General features: G+C 47.4%; 1 protein-coding gene across 2 annotated transcripts in view; it reads left to right on the top strand.

Moving 5' to 3' along the window:
- Positions 1–14406: 14406 nt before the first annotated feature.
- The window catches only part of UBASH3B (ubiquitin associated and SH3 domain containing B), a 58899-nt gene continuing 58432 nt past the window's right edge, over positions 14407–14873 (top strand). Inside the window, exon 1 of one of the 2 annotated variants that reach the window (XM_032133722.1) lies at positions 14407–14663. In XM_032133722.1, coding sequence (XP_031989613.1) covers positions 14512–14663 — 152 coding nt within the window. In that variant the 5' untranslated portion in view covers positions 14407–14511. The remainder of the gene's footprint in view (positions 14664–14873) is intronic. The other variant, XM_032133724.1, reaches the window with a different exon arrangement.

The raw sequence follows: 14873 nt of genomic DNA, 5'->3' as shown, positions 1-14873 counted from the left end.
CTTTTCAGGCAAGAGAAAGAGAGGGCATGTTAAGTGGGTGAGTAGCAGGGAGAATATTTTGACAGGCTGAATGCATTAACCTCCCCGTGCAACGCCCACAACCTTTGCTAGAACGTGGCTTGGGAGACACCTTCCCCAGCTGGGTGAGGGGTGAGGGACCAGCAGCACCCCCAGAGCCACCAGCTGTCCAAATCTGGCCAGGCAAGGGACACCCACTCACCCACCATCACCTCTGGGCTCCAGATCTCTCCAGCCCCACCCTCCCAGATGAGCATTTGTGGGTGCAGGAGGGCCAGGGCGGATGCTGGACATGGTGGGGGTGCCCTGTCTTGGGGGGAATGATGGCACAGAATGTGGGAATTATCCTCCTGCCTTGCCTGCAGGAGCAGGGAAGGCATTCAGGCATTTTTTACCTTCTGTCCATGACTTTTTACCAAGCCAGGGTCCCTCCAATGATGTCATTTCAAACCAGAAGTAATTCAGACCCCTCATGGCTTCTCCCTCAACCTTTAACTTCTGAGGAGGCTCCACACCACCCTCTTCACCAGGAATCCACCTTCCCTTGGTAACAGGGTGCCAGCCAACACATTTTGAGGACAAATTTTCCTCACATGGATGAAGTCCTCAAGGGTTACTGTAATTCAGGCACCTTGAGTGTTTGCCATCACTAGTTTATCTAAGGCAGCCTGATTATTAAAGCTTCCAGTGCAGCTTTTCCACGAGCAGGGGCTCTCATTACGAGGCAGGCTGCAACAACTCATCAATCTTGGGCAAAAGATAATTAATCAGCACCCAGAGCCATTTTTGCAAATATAAAGCCTGGTTGAAACAAACCAAAATAAGAGGGGGGAGCAGGGGGAACCATGACAGAGCTGTTGGCACTTACCAACTCCTCTTGATTAAACTTATTTTCACCTCCAGGTGCATACACAGGATGAGTTTTGTTAATTAAACCTGCCAGTCACCTCATTATGCATTCAATTAAAAAAAGCCTGATGCCTTGATTTCATGCAGCTGGCAGGCTGTGCTGTTAGAGTGCCCAAGTTCTGATGGGGAGGGCAGCAGAGACGCTCCAAAATACGGCCAACTGCAAGATTTGCTAATTGGAAACCCTCTTGGCATTTTATCTTTATTTCTTTTTTAAATACTTCTGTGGGTCTAACGGCTGGGTTGTTTATCAGGCAGGCTGGGTGCAGTGGAGGTGGAGGCAGAGAGTGGAAGAGTGTGTTCAGCTCATTTGGAAACCCATAAAAGATGCTGGGAATATTCATGACAGGCTCTGGCAAGGTTAAGGGATGAGGAGAGTGGCACCTAGATGCCATGGTGATGAATGCTGTGTGAATAGATTAGACAGAGGCCCTGAAGCTTCTGGAAAATGGTGGGGTTTTAATTTAGATGAAAGATAGCCTTTATTCTTAAGGCATCACGCTGGGAAGAGCTGGATGCAGGTCCTGGCTCTGCTACAAACTCCTTGCACAGCCTTGAACAAATCCCAGGGCACCATTCTTTAAAGGTATCTGCAGTTCCATCATCAAGTGGCAACCCTGAGCCACCTCTGCGGCCCTCCTCCATCCTCCAGCAGCTGCAGGCTGCCCCTTCTGCCCAGCTCTTCATCTCCAGCCCCCCCAGAGCAGACAGTGTCTATGTTGTACCCTGTGAGGAGCCCTGGTACCCTGCACCTGGGCTGGCAGCACCAAAACCTGGAACATTTGTGACAAAAGGCTCTGTGGCTCCACACTGCAGCTCTGCAGTTGCCTCACTCTGACATTTCTGAGTCTGCTCCACGCTGGCAGCAGCTCTGAGAAGTGACCTACAGCAGAGGTGACCCATCTGTCGTGCTCTGAGGCAGGGAATTTATTTTTTTTTTTTTTTTTTCCCTGCTGTTTCTGTTGTTTTCTGCAAGTTTCCACGGAGCTGCTTGGGCAGACAAGAGAGATTCTGTCCCAGCACTCTGCTAACGTGTTAATCACATCTCTCCACCTCACACCACCCTCCAGCCCCTGTGAAAACCTGGGAATTAATGCCTATGCCAGCCGTGGGGAGACCTCTGGACACTGGCAACAGCATTGATTTCCTCCTCTCCTTTCCATTTTTTGGAGCAGTGCTTGATGATTGTGACTTTTCCCACCTTTGCTGCAGCTCTCCAGTGGGTAACTGGATATTTTGTGCCTGATGAGGAGTGAAGCAGATATTCTAAATTCCCCCTGAGTCCTAGAGCTGACTGGAAGTGTGAGGAACTGAACTTTGACCAAGGAGCTCCCTTGAGTGTTGTATGTTCGATCAGAGCATGAAATGGAGAGGGTGTTGTTATTATTATTGTAACCTTCTTTGCTATCTGCTTTCAGGCCCCCTGCAAGCTCCACGAGGATGTCTAAGGACAAAATACACTCCAAACCCTTGGAAAATCCCAACAGATCTCTCAAATGACCTGAATCCAACTGTCCACCAATATAACAGAGCTGGTCCCAATCCAGAATGCCTGTTCCTAAATGCAGATCTGCAGTGCAGCCTCTCTTCCCCGGTGGATTTATTTATTTTCCTGTTAGCAGCTGTGTCCCTATCCCAGCAAGGCCAGTTGGGGTTGGCAGGAGCCACAGCAGCTGGGCTGAATTTCTTATTACAACTTTTATTGAGAAACACTTTGCCAGAACAACAAAAAAAGATGTGAAGGATGTTGGGTCAGATATTCCCTGTAGGAACAAACCACAGGATGGAGCACGGAGCCATCCAGCCAAATTCCCTTGGGATTGAGGCTGGGTTGGAAGGGGTTTGGAGCAACCTGGGATAGTGGGAGGTGACTCTGCCCCAGGCAGGGGAGTGGAACTGGATGAATTTTAAGGCTCCTTCCAAACCAAACCATTCTTTACTCTACGAAAATGCCACGTTTAGGCTCAGATCTGTTTTCTGAGCCAGGCTTAGACCGGAGCCTTTCACATCCCAGGTGAGAACTTGGCCCCCTGAGCCAGCAGCTGCTCTGCTCAAGGAATCTCATTTCCCTGTGAAAGTTCTCTGAAAAATCACAGCTTGGGCTCAACATCTGGATGGAAGAAAGTGATAAAACCACAGGCTTCTCTAAGCAACCTGTCATTCTTGAATTGCAGCCAGGAATACTCATCACCAGGAAGAGCTCATCACCTTTTCCAACAGAGGGTGGTTTGCAATTGCAGCCACAGGTTATGAACGCATCCCACCACACACAGACCAGCAGCTACTGCTCAAAAATCTTAAGACACAACAAAATTTCCCTTCCTATCTCAAACTTCCAGCACAGGAGAATAACTGGGTTTGCATGGAAGGAACGGGATATGTACAGAGAGATCCTCCAGTGCTCTGTTTTCCCAGCCCTTGGCTCCAGGGATTTCCTCAGAGGTCACACCAGGTGAAAAGGGAACTTGCCACCTCAGAGGAAAGCCAAAGAGAATAGGAAATAAAAAATAATAGGTGTTCCAAGAGAAGCTGGAGAGCCTTTTTCCATCCTGCCACTGTAACTGCTGCTGTCCTCTCTTCACATTCATTTGCAAGGAAAAAACAGAAAGAGAAAATTAGGGGTCTACAGCATCCCTGAGAAAGGTTTTCAAGGCTGTTCCTCAGCCCCTTGTGAAACACAATTCTCTGTGCTCAGCTCTCAGCTGATGCTGCTCTCCACCCCAGGGCCTGCAAAGCTGGGCAAGTTTGGTTTTGGGCACCCATCCCCTTCTACCTCATGCCCTCACCTAGAAAATCCTGGCCTTTTCCAAGCTGCTCCTTTTGTGATAAGTGTGCCCTACTCATTCCTCCCAACAATTTCTCTCAAACAGCTTGAGCTGTTTCTGAGTGAGATCCACCTCTCCCTGTGCATTTCCCACACACAGTTATTGCCCAAACAGCCAGAAGGCAAAACAGAAATCAGGGACTGCGAGCTGCCTTGGGTAAACTCAACGCTGGGATTAAAATACAACAAACTCCAGGCTCAATACATTGTGCACCCACTAGATGGGGCAAAAAAGCCGTTTTCTGATTAAAAAAGCTCTCCAGGTGCTCCTTTCACTACTTTCACCTGGCCCTGGGGAGGGAAAAGGTCCCTTTGAGATGGGTAAGAATTACAGAGAAGCATCCACTGATGTTCCAAAGAGAAACTGGAGGTTCCCGACACCCTGGGATGGTCCTTTCTCAGAAACTTCCTAGAAAACACCCGGAGGGTGAAGTTCAGGTCTCAGGGAGGGTTTGCAGGCTGAAATCCCATTACCAATTGCTCTGTAGTTCCAAACCCCACCATCCCAGAGCAGTTCAGTGCCCAAAAACCAAGTATTTACAGGGATAATCATCCCCTGTCTCTCCTCCAAGCAATCCTTGCAAAAACTGTTCCCACTGTACATAACAAAACAATCATTTGCTATAACCACAGACTCCTTTCCACACCCAGAATTCCCAGCTGATAAATGAAATTTTTCCTACCTCCAAAGGCTTCTTTTCTTCTTTAAGGCTTTATGAGACCACAGCACAAGAAACAGGATAAAACTTGGTGAAGCTCCATGAAAAATAAGCCAAAACCTCAGTCTGAGGCACTGGGAACTTTCCCTCCCTGAAGCCAGGGAGATCTGATCCACCACAAGAGGGGCTGAGCTCCTGCAGCTCTTTATTTAGCACAGCTTTGCTGGGTGCCTGATTTCACCTGGTGCTTGTTACACTCAACACTTGTGCAAATGCTGGCACAGAAATTAAGGTGTTCATTCCCAACCCTCTTGAAAATGCACAGAAAACCTGACTTAGCACAAAAAATGAGTCACCTCACCGTCATCCTGAACAGCTGAGAGGCAGCTGCTCCTGACCAGGATAATGTTTTACCAGGGATAATTTAAAGGCAGGGAACAGGAATCTCCACTGAGGAACAGCCTGGATGCTGCCTCCCACCTGAGCCAGAGCGTGGATGAACGAAACCAGTTCATTCCCTTTGCCCTGGATTTCTTATTTCCACACTGAAAGCTCTCCTGACTTTCCAAGGACGGAAAAATCATCCCTAACAAGCTCCAACACTTCCTCCACCACTCCCAGAGCACCTTGGACTCCTCCAAGGAATGAGAGGCAGCTCAGGATCCCATCCCAGCCAAACCTTAATGCAGCCCCATTAAAGGCCTCACGTCATGTCTGTAACCCTCATTTTCAGCCACACTCCTGGCCTGCAGATCCTGGACCTCCATTCATTTTTTTTTCCCCCTCCTCCTTGTTTTGTCATAAATAATCACCAGGCTTTCAAGGAGAAGGGTAAATGGAAACAAGTCATTTGGGGGCTGCATTAAAACTGAGTGCTCTCATCCCTCTTTTCCCTGACCTGCTGGGAAGTTCCTCCTGCTCCAAATCAATAGCTGGGAGCAGTGGGGTGGACACTGAGGAGCACTGGGTTTGTGTGGGAAAAACAGGAAGAAATTCCATACTTAAACACCCACGGAGAACTTTTGCCAAGCAGCAACTGCCTCTCACCCCAGAGATGGATGAATTTCAGCAGAGCAGCTCCCAGGCTCGTGGAGACACGGGAGGAAAACATTCCCATACAATATTCAGTGTGAGAAATCCCTTTCAGCTGAGCTGAGGGGGGGAAGCTGATCCCAACCCTGCCTTCCTTATGGTGTCACATCCAGAGCTGAGGCATCTGTCTGTAAGGGTTTCTGGTCTTAAGCACCCCATCTGCCATAAAACCACAGGTTTGGGTTGGTTGGAGGTTTGGGATTTGCCAAAGCACCCAAATATTTTGCAGAATGCAGTGAAATCATAGATCCCTGCTTTGAAATGCCTCTCAGAGACCTTAACTTCCAGGGAAAAAAAGCTTAGGAACGGCAAAACCAGGGAAAAAGCCACTTTTAGTCACACTGGGATTAGGTAGCTTCAACCTCCTTCTTCATCCCAGTGAGAGACAACGAACTGGAGTCACTGTGCTTCTGTTTTCATGATTTTTCTACTGCTCCATGCTTTTTCTTATGGAAAGAGTTAGAAACGAGGGCTGGAACACAACAGCAGATGGAAAAACTCATCAAAACTAAAAAAAAAAAAAAAATCATGGTATACAACCATACTTCAGGTTTAATAGCCCTGGGACAGACCCTGATTTTGGCACTGGTTTAAACCCCATGGACTGGAGGGGGAAAGGACAGGCAGGACCTCTCCCTTTTGGGTGAAATCTGTTCTTTTTGTTCATCAAAAAGTCAAAATGTCACCATTCCAGGGCAACTCCTCTTCTTGTAGCCTCAGCCACGTGGTTGCCAAGCTGGGCAGAATTATCTCACTGTGCTACTCAGTGCACAAAAACGGGGGAAACTGAAAAATGGCATGGGGAATTATTGAATTATCCCAGAAAATCTTAGGGAAGGGGAGAATCACAGAAAGGCGAATTAAAGCTGGATTTAGGGGGACGCTGCAGGCAGAGGAAATCCAGTCTTAGCAGCCAACACAAGAGGGAAGTGCAGCACCAAAATCCAGCCCTGTGCAGGGAAAGAGCAGCGGGATCCAGCTCAGGTCTGTGCTCACACCCAGGGGCACGGAGGATTTGGGACATTTCCTGGTGGAGCCTTCCCCCTGCCCTTGTAGTGATGCTGATCCCATTTATTTCGCTCCAAATACTTAAGCAAAGGCTGTCATTTAAACCCAGGCTTAAGTTCAAAGTCATTTAAACCCAGGCTTAAGTTCAACTGGACTGCATCAAGGTACGTTTATAATTATCCATGTTTTTCCTCATCTAAACTCAACTGTTCCATCAGCTACTCTTTGTCACGGTGCCCCTAAAATGACAACATTTCCAAGCCTAGAGCAGGAATCTGAATCCAGCCGCTTTAGGACTTTTCCCTCCAGTGTTTCAGAGGCTGATACAGGAAATCCCACCAGGTTTGATGGGGATAATGAACTTTCAGGCTGTACTTTGAACACAGCCACAACAATTCTCCATCTTAACGATGCCATGGAATGACTCAAAAACACCTTGCTGAACAAAGCCTTTTTTTTTTTTTCTTTAATTTCTAATTATTTATTTTGAGGCTGTAAAGAGGATTTTTGCAGGATGCCTTTGCATGTCCAAAAAACTCAGAGGAGATCTGCATTCTAGGAACTCTAGGAGGTGTCAGAAGGTGTCAGTTGTCTAGGAGTTGTCAGTAGGAGGTGTCAGAAGACCTTCGGTCAGAAGATTAAAGATCCTCGTGCTTCATTATCTCGTTGTCACTGAGGCAGCACCTCCATCCAGGCAGGGAAATGCTGGCTGACACCTGATTAGTCGGTGGCCACCAAGCCCTGCTGCCATCCCACCTCACCCCCTCTTTTTTTCCCATTCCTGAACATCTCTGTCCTTCACCAGGAGTTCTCCAGGGAGCATCTCCTGCACCCAGCGGCCCCTCAGAGCTCAGCTGTCACCTCCCGAGGGTTGTTGTCACCTCCCCAGGGTTGTTGTCACCTCCCTGGGTCCTGCAGGGACCCGCAGGTGCCGGGGGAACGGGACCGCAGCTCCGGAGGAGGGAGCTGTGCCCGTGCTCTCTGGAATGAGATGTTCGCAGCGTGGAAACGCTCCCGGAGCCAGACAGAATGAGGAGCAGATGGGCCGCGATCTGCAAACAGGAACTCTTTTCTTCCCTTGTTTGCCTCCCTTGTTTTGTTTATCCCTGAAAATCCTAACACGGAGCACAAGCAGCATAAAACAACTGCGAGCTGCTCCAGGCCAGCAGAGCTGCACAGGCAGAGCTACCGAGCACTGACAAATTCATTTTTGGTGGGATAAGGCAGCAAGTTTTACCTTGGGCCCCAGCCCAGCAGATCCTGGGAACTGTTTCCTTGCTGGGAATACAACGAGGCTACTCAGAGCAGCAAAATTAAGCATATGTGTGCGCTGTCTTCATCAGGAAATTTGAATTATTCTCTTTTTTTTTTTTTTTTTTTTTTTTGCAGATGACAAGAGCAAGGTTTATGCTAAATATTATCAATCCAGATCAGAGTTTGGACTGAGGGTATTTAATCCTCGGCATCAGTCCCACAAAGAGAGAAGCAGCTGAAATCAAAGCTCCATGGAAATTTATGCTCCAAAGGATGAATGTAACGTTTGAGTAAATGATTGCAAAGAGTTACACATGCAGCCACAGACGGTGGAATTTAATTTACAGAGAGCAGCCATTCATCTAATGAAGATTTAAATATGAAATAAATTGCAGACACTTCCAGCAGAAGCAGGATGTTGGATGGTGCTCATTCATATTGAAATTACAGCTTTAAGTTCCTCTCAGGCTACATAAATGTGTTGATAATGGACACACACGTACGTGTAAAATAATCCTCTTCTCCAATCAGAAGATGTGCATTGTTCAAGTGATGTTTTCCAGAAAAAAATTCTTATCATAAACATTAAAAATCGGTCTCTTGTGTCCCTAGGTTGATGACTACATTAGAAATATTTTCTTTTCAGATTTTGCTTATCTCTACCATGTGCTGTTTTATTATTTCTGTTTCAATGAACTTTGTGAAACTTGGCTGAGCATTTTCACAGAAGCACTTTCAGGCTCTTCTCCATTCAAAGGCTGTTGTTATGCACAAAGAGAGGAAAGTTAAAAAGCAAAAATAACTGAAGGAAAATGAGAAAAAGAACCAAAGCATCACTCCATTGATTTGAGCTGGTTGCTGCCTGCCTTTGAGATCAAATGAACTCAATCCTCATATTCTTCCAACATCCTCATATAACATTCTCATATTATTCCAAACAATTCTACAATTTCAACCAATTCTACCAAAGAATCAGGACGATTTCAAGTGACCACAAGCACCCCTTTCCCTTCCTTTCCAATATCCCATCAAACAAAAGCAGTTTTTTTCTCCAGGGATCCGACGAGGGCCCAGGAATGCAGCTGAACAAATCACCACAAGAAAATAATAATTCCAAGCAATGCAAAAGCCCCAAAAGAAAGGGCTTTGCAGAAAGGGCTTTGCAGAAAGGGCTTTGCAGAAAGGGCTTTGCAGACTTTGCACAACCTCCTGCAGCTCAGCACATTTCGCTGTGTGGGGGAGTTGGGGAAATCCCAGCAGTTTCTATTGTACCACGTTATTTCTTGGCTCAGTCCCCAGCAAATAAATGATGGTGGTAATAAACTGGGCTCACACGAGTGCAGCAGGGCCAGCCAGGGACCCAGGAGATAACACAGCCAAGGATCAAGAGGCTTCTTGCACATGGGCTGGAAGTTGGGGCCTTTGAGATGTTTTGTTTGCTCGACTCTTCTCCCACTAGCAGAGTTCTTGCCCATGGCAGAACCAGCTTCTCCTCCAGCCCAGAATATTTTGCAATATTGGATTTTATACCAATAAAAGTGGATTTTATACCAGTATTTTAATTTGCCAGCTGCTTTAGCTAAATCCCACCTGGAAGGTTTGTCCCAGCTCACTGTCCAGAGCTCCCCCAGCTGCTGTGCCAAGGCAGGAGAAATTAAAAGGAAGATTTGCTGAATGCAACTCTTTTCCACGTAGATGAAAGAAGCCAGCCCTGGCCAGTTAGGAGAGGGTAAAGCCTCACTTTACAAAGCCTCAGCCACTCACTGCTCCCACCCCCACAGCTTGGCTGGTTTCTAATGACCCATGAAAGGCAAATCCTGCCCTGAGCAGCCTCCACGGACCCCCAGAACCCAGCTCTGGAGGAGCAGAGCTGCAGCACTGAGTCAGTGCCCAACAAGAAAGTCCTTCCTCTCACAGCACAGCCAAAAATAGCTCAAAGCCTTTTAAAATAAACGTGTTCTTTTATTTCTCTTTTACTTCTAGGCTACATCTGTCATGTCCTGCCCTGAAATACCTGAAGGACATTTTGCCTCTTATTCCCGCTCAACTCCACAACTCTAAGCCCAAGTCAAGGGACTATGATGAAATCAAAGTGGATTTTTTTATTTATTTATTTTAATGAGGAAAACACGCTCCAAAACTGAAGGAAAACTGAGCTAGAAAAGCAAATTCTCAATGCCCATCTAATGAAGCTCGTGGTGCTTTACCCAGCAAGAACCCACCTCACAATTCCACATCTGCAGCTGAATTTGGAGTCCCAGCCCCAAAAGCAATAAAAGCTGGAGATGGATGAAGAAATCCCTGCTCCTCCAACCCTAATAACTCTCCCAGATCCCAAAATCTTGTGGCAGAGGTTTGAGGTGAGGGAGGTATGGGGAAAGAAAGTCCTTTCGCAGCCTTCTGGACAGAGCACAGGATCCTGCTCCATAAACCAGCTGCTCCTTCTATTTTTAAACCCTCTGGGGGGACTCAAATATTGTGGTGATGAGAGAAGGGGAGGCTCGTGGAAGTACCTTGGCAGATGGATGGGAAGGAAGGAAATTATCCCTGCGGGATGGGCCTGGGAAGAAAGGCTCCTTCCAGCTCAGCTATCCAGCCCAAACAGGTAACAAAGCTGGACAAAGGTGATTTAGGCCTCCAGGCTGCTCTCAGGAATGTTGTTCTTCCACTTCCACCGAGCCTCAGCACCCACAGCGGTTCCCAGCACAGCACATGGGCTGAAGTTTGCTGTTTCTTTGCTCTCAGCTCTACAAAAACTCCTAACTGAGCATTTTCCCTCCGTTTTCGTGCTGTCTTGAATCGAGTGCGAGGCAGCTGTTGGTTTTCCTCAGCCATAAATCACCGTTCCTTGACACTTGGAAACTCGGGAGACTGAAAAAAAAAATAAATAAAAGGAGGTGTGAAGGGGAGGGGAAGTGCTGAGGGTGGGCTGAGTTTTCTTTTTAATTATTTAGCACATCCAGCTGCTCACTGACACCCCTTCAGCACACAGGGAAATTAAAAAAAAAAAGGAGGATGGACGTGGGATAAGGGGAAATAAAGGATGGATATGGGATAAGGGGGAAAGCAAAGCCCCTGCTCCATTTCCTCTGCTGTGCTGTTGATTTCAGAATATTCCCATTGTTAGGGAGCAGAGAATTCCCATGGCAGCACGAGGAGGGAGCATCAGGCTGGGAAAAGGGCTAAATTTGGCTCAAATTTCTCAGGAGCCTGAGCTCTTCCTACTGGAATCCCCCCCTCCCTGTCCAGCGTGGCATTTTAAAACACTCCCCCCTCAATTCCGCGTTGCACCAAAGGAAGTGACAAAAATAATCCCCCAAAAATGCATTTTCTTGTAGGTAAAGGGATGATATTTGGAGTTCACTCAGGAAAACTGTAGAATCTCACAGAGCACACAGAGGAGGTTCTTGTTGCAGGAATTTGCACGCTTTTTCTGGCTTTGGGCACCCAAGAGTTGTTGCACTAAACAGGAAAATTATGAGCAGCAATAGGTGAGCACACATAGAAATATCAAGGATCAGGCCAGCAGCACAAGGCCATGTGGAAAAAAAAAAAAAAAAGTTAAAAAACCAAACCAGAAAGGTTTTATTGTGAAAATCTGACAGCATTTTAAATAAACTGAATATCACTGATTTCATACAGGCCCAATCATTCTGTGTATTTTGATTTTTCTCTAAAAATATTGTTAATTTTGGAGGCTGCAACACATTTTTCTCGGTGTTCTTTTAAAAAATTTGCTTTCTACTTTTACTTTCTTCCCTTTCCCTATTTGATCACTGAGACAGCTTTCATTTTCAGCCTACAATCAAAAAAAAAAGGAAAAAAAGGTGGGTGGCAGCTTTATTTCCAGGCACACACTTGATAGCTGGGGGTAGAAAAAGGGCTGCTTCCCAAAGAAAAGGTTTCCATGTAAAAAAACCCAGCCAGATCAAATGCAGGGACATTAAAGTTCCAAGGACATGATCTTGGCAGGCTTGGAAAATAATTTCCAGCCAGTCTCATCTAAAAAATCCTATTCCTGTTCCTTCTTGTTTGATGCAGCAACTTGTCCAACCAATGAAACTTCAACATTGCAACTTCTCTAACGTGGATTTTTGTTGTTTTTTTTTTAATTGATTGTGTGAATCTGTCACAGCCAGAGGAAAGAAATTCCCATCTGGGCAAAGTCCTGGAAGCTGCTTCCATAGCAAATTTCATTTTTATTGTTATTTCCTGGTTGAGTAATTCAGCTGGAGCACCAAAACGGACAGGAAGGAGGCACAGGGAGAAAAGTCCAAACATTTTCTGCTGGCTGCAGGTCCTCTGTTCCCCTGGGAATTGCCTGGCTGGGAGATGGGAAGGTGGGATTGGGGTTTATTTGGGATTTTCATCTTCCCCATCACAGGTTCAGCACCTTTGTGGTGCTCCCAGCATGGCTGGAATGAGTTCATGGGTGACAAACCCTTCTGGCAATCCATCTTTGAGCACAAGTATTGTTATTAACACCCTTCATTCTCCTCCTGAATTACAATGGGATAGAAAATATTGCTATTAACACCCTTCATTCTCCTCCTGCATTAAAATGGAATAGATTGGATGCCTGATCCTGATTTCACATCTGAAATCCACGACTAAACTCTCCGTGGTTTCACCCTCTGACTGTAATTAAGCCCTTGCCAATTAATGGTGGGGTAAATTAAAGAACCTCAGCAACATCAGAGGACTTTAAAGTGATTTTAAGAGAGGAGCAAGCAGCACTTTTTCAGTTTGGTTTTGGTTTTTTGTGTCATGGAGCTGGAGCTGGAATTTCCATGGCATCCTCGCTTCAGGGGTGGCTTTTCCCTGTGGATAAAGAGGCAGAAAATCAACTGGCACAGGCAGGGAGTGAGCAGAGAGCTGGGAGGGGAATTTTTTTCCCTTCGTTGATACAACAGAATGGAAATGGGCTGTTGGTTTTCCCTAATGTGAACAATAACAACTGCAGTGATAGATTTGTCATTGCCAGTATTGATTTCCTTCCCCAACATAAACTATTTTTAAAAATGCCTCTTAATGGGTTTTTATTTGCTGGCAGGATTGGGATTTCAGGCTGTTCTCCACTGGGCCTGCTCTGGGAGCAGCAGTAGCAGGATCTGCCCGGCTTTAAAAGTGAAAGGAAAAGTGGGGAAAAGGGAAAGTCAGGGAAAAATTAAAAAAAAAAGACAAAGGAGAAGGATGAACTGAAATACAAGGAGGAGAAAATATCTGTCCCAGGTAGCCCATAGGAACCTGCAGTGTGGGAGGGGAGCAGGAGCTGCTGGAAACACCAGGATGAGGTAAAAATTTTGGAGCAGAGCTCCTCTGCCTCGAACCACATCCAGGTTAACCACAAACAGCGTCGGGTGGAGCTGCTGGAGCAGGTCCAGAGGAACCATGGAGATGCTTCAAGGGCTGGAGCCCCTCTGGAGCCAGGCTGGGAGAGCTGGGGGTGCTCACCTGGAGAGGAGAAGGCTCCAGGGAGAGCTCAGAGCCCCTTGCAGGGCCTAAAGGGGCTCCAGGAGAGCTGGAGAGGGACTGGGGACAAGGGCTGGAGTGACAGGACCCAGGGAATGGCTTCCCAGTGCCAGAGGGCAGGCCTGGATGGGAGATTGGGAATTGGGAATTGTTCCCTGGGAGGGTGGGCAGGCCCTGGCACAGGGTGCCCAGAGCAGCTGGGGCTGCCCCTGGATCCCTGGCAGTGCCCAAGCCCAGGCTGGACATTGGGGCTGGGAGCAGCCTGGGACAGTGGGAGGTGTCCCTGCCATGGCAGGGGGTGTTGGAATGAGATGGGCTTTAAGAGCCTTTCCAACCCAAACCATTCTGTGACACTACGGGGCAGAGGGAGACCTGGAGGGTCCTGAGCTCCCCTCTTTGCTCTTTGTGAAGTTTGGTTGGGATCACAGAGAGGATTTCCTACAAAAATGATAGAAAGAGGGAAAGAGGGAAAGAGAGAAAGAGGGAAAGAGGGAAAGAAAGAAAGAGGAAAAGAGGGAAAGAGGGAAAGAAAGAGGGAAAGAGGGAAAGAAAGAAAGAAAGAGGGAAAGAGGGAAAGAGGGAAAGAGGGAAAGAAAGAAAGAAAGAAAGAAAGAAAGAAAGAAAGAAAGAGCCAGAATTTTTAGATGTATATATATAAATACATAAATGAACAAACAAATAAATATAACCATTATAATAAAGGAAAAAACTAACGACAAAAAAAAAAAAGGAAAGAATAAATAATTAAATAAATAGTACAGGAATTATGATAAAGGCAAAAGAAAAATATTAACAAATAAAAAAATAAACATAACAATTATAATAATTGTAAGAAATGCAAAACGGACCAAATAAATAAATAAATAAAAAAACCCTAAATAACCGCGCGTGCACGTGCTTTCTTTTCCCTTTCTCTTTTCCCTTTCTCCTTTCCCTTTTCCCCCTTTTTTTTTCCTTCTTTTTCTTTTTTTTTTTTTTTTTTTTTTTTTTTTTTTTTTTTTTTTTTTTTGTTAATTAAAGGAAACCTTCCTTTTCTCCTGCCCGCTCCCGCGCACCCACCCACCCACCCGTGTCCCTCCCTCCCTCCCTCCGCGGGGCGGGAGCATCCCGGCTGCGCTCCCCGCGTCGCTCCGCGGGCGCTGCCGGGGGCGGGCGCGGGGCGCGCACGTGTGGGCGGTGTCGCTCGGGGCCGGGGAGCCGTGTGGCCACCCCCCGGCGCTGTCCCCGAGCCCGCGGCGTGCATGGCCCTGCGCGGGCGGCGATGGCTGCGCGCTGATGGCCCAGCCCGCCGCGCTCGCCATGGCTGCCAGAGAGGAGCTGTACAGCAAAGTCATCCCCCGGCGGAACCGCCAGCACCGCGCCGGGACCATCAAACATGGCTCGTCGCTGGAGATCCTGCTCTCCATGGGCTTCCCCAAAGCACGGGCGTAAGTCTCTGCCCCGCAGGGGTTTTTCCCCCCTCCTTTCTTTTCGCTTTACGGAGGATAGAGAGAGAAACGGCGGGCGCCGCTCGGCTCCGCTGCTCCGGACCGGAGCGGGGCCGGACGCGGGGAGGGAGCGTCGGGGAGCCGGGGATCCAGCCCGGGAAGCGGCGGGGATGCGCTGCCGGAGCGGGGGGAAGCTCTGCCGGAGCGGGG

Source organism: Corvus moneduloides, chromosome 25, assembly GCF_009650955.1.
Source record: "Corvus moneduloides isolate bCorMon1 chromosome 25, bCorMon1.pri, whole genome shotgun sequence".
Taxonomy (NCBI): Eukaryota; Metazoa; Chordata; class Aves; order Passeriformes; family Corvidae; genus Corvus; species Corvus moneduloides.
This window is presented reverse-complemented; position numbering and strand designations above follow the sequence as displayed.